The sequence below is a fragment of the Urocitellus parryii genome, chromosome 3 (genome assembly GCF_045843805.1).
Source record: "Urocitellus parryii isolate mUroPar1 chromosome 3, mUroPar1.hap1, whole genome shotgun sequence".
Classification (NCBI taxonomy): Eukaryota; Metazoa; Chordata; class Mammalia; order Rodentia; family Sciuridae; genus Urocitellus; species Urocitellus parryii.
Genome location: NC_135533.1, coordinates 157,749,569 through 157,751,000, shown reverse-complemented (window position 1 = coordinate 157,751,000; position 1,432 = coordinate 157,749,569). Strand labels below are relative to the sequence as shown.

Here is a 1,432-nt window from a genome sequence, read left to right as displayed (position 1 = left end):
CAATAAATGGGATGATTTCCAACTAAAAATTTTCTTCTCAGCCAAGGAAACAATCAATAACATGAAGAAACAGTATACAGAATGGGACCACATGCACCATAGATACAGCATTAATCTCCAGGGTATGTACATATCTCAAAAAACTCAACATCTGTCATGAGCCCTCTGTGAGCTGTGTGTGGACTATGTTGTGCATTGTAACCTAGTGAAGGGATAAGTCTAGCATTAGGAATTTCCTTGGACACCTCCTCACAGGGACTGATTGCCTGATGCAAGTGAACTTCACCCTCAAGTTCTGCCAAAAATCCACACAGCACCTGAGATGGGAGTGACCTGAGAAGATGCCAATCAACCTGCTGACTGCTAGACATCATGAAGAAAGACTCCACTCTTGAAAACTTATCCCTGCTTTTGATGTATCCTCTTCAATAAACCACTGGAGCCATCTTTTTTATCTAGTTCCAGCACCCATGTGGACTAGATCTATCAGGGGCTTCACTATTGTAATATACTTGTGGCTATTTGTGTTTTGTTATTCACTAATTATTTGAGACTTTAAGTTTTAGGGTGGCTTACATCCTCCTAAACAGGAAGAAAAACTCTCCAATGAGAGTTGCCATTGCCCCCCCCACTAAACACCAATAAAACAAATATATCAATCAATGAATGGGCTAAGGAACTGAACAGACACTTAACAAAAGAAGAAATACAAATCAGCAAATATATGAAAAAATGTTAATTATATCTAGCAATTAGAGAAATGAAAAATCAAAACTACTCTAAGATTTTATCTCACTTCAGTCAGAATGGCAGTTATCAAGAATACAAGCAACAGAAGTTCCTGCACAAGTGCATGGTAACAACTCTGGGTCCCAGCCAGCATTGGGAAGTTAGACCAACAGAGGCATTGTCAGACTGCTGGGACATCAGCACTTTGCCAACCCCAACAACTATGATGGTCTTTCCGGTGGAGATTGAGGGTTTCCAATATGATGAGGACTCCAAAACATATTTCTACCCCTGCCCCTGTGGGAATAACTTTTCCATCACCAAGGAAGATATGGAGAATGGGCAAGATGTGGCAACATGTTCTGGCTGCTCTCTCATTATAAAAGTGATTTATGACAGATCAATTTCTGTGTGGAGAAACAGTCTCAGGTCCTTCAACCAACAAATAACTAGTTAAATGCTGAAGAAACCTTCAGAAATCCACATCATAAACAGTTAAAAATGAGCCCAGACGGAAATGTCAAATGCAGAATAGCTGAATTTTTCAAGGGTACAGCTGTTTTGTGGATTGCTATTCTGTTAGCATGTGGATCTTTTTACCAACTGCTGAGTTCATCTTTAAATAGAGAAGTGAGTCCCAGACATGTTATTCACAGATTTTATGTTTAGGCACTTTATTGGAAGCATTCTTAATTATCTATAT

At 39.2% G+C, this 1,432-nt stretch overlaps 1 protein-coding gene across 1 annotated transcript; it reads left to right on the top strand.

Moving 5' to 3' along the window:
* Positions 1–952: 952 nt before the first annotated feature.
* LOC113191785 (diphthamide biosynthesis protein 3-like) lies at positions 953–1,178 on the top strand. Its single transcript, XM_026401634.1, has 2 exons — positions 953–1,053; positions 1,127–1,178. The coding sequence occupies exons 1-2, from the start codon at positions 953–955 to the stop codon at positions 1,176–1,178; spliced, it is 153 nt and encodes a 50-aa protein (XP_026257419.1).
* Positions 1,179–1,432: the final 254 nt, after the last annotated feature.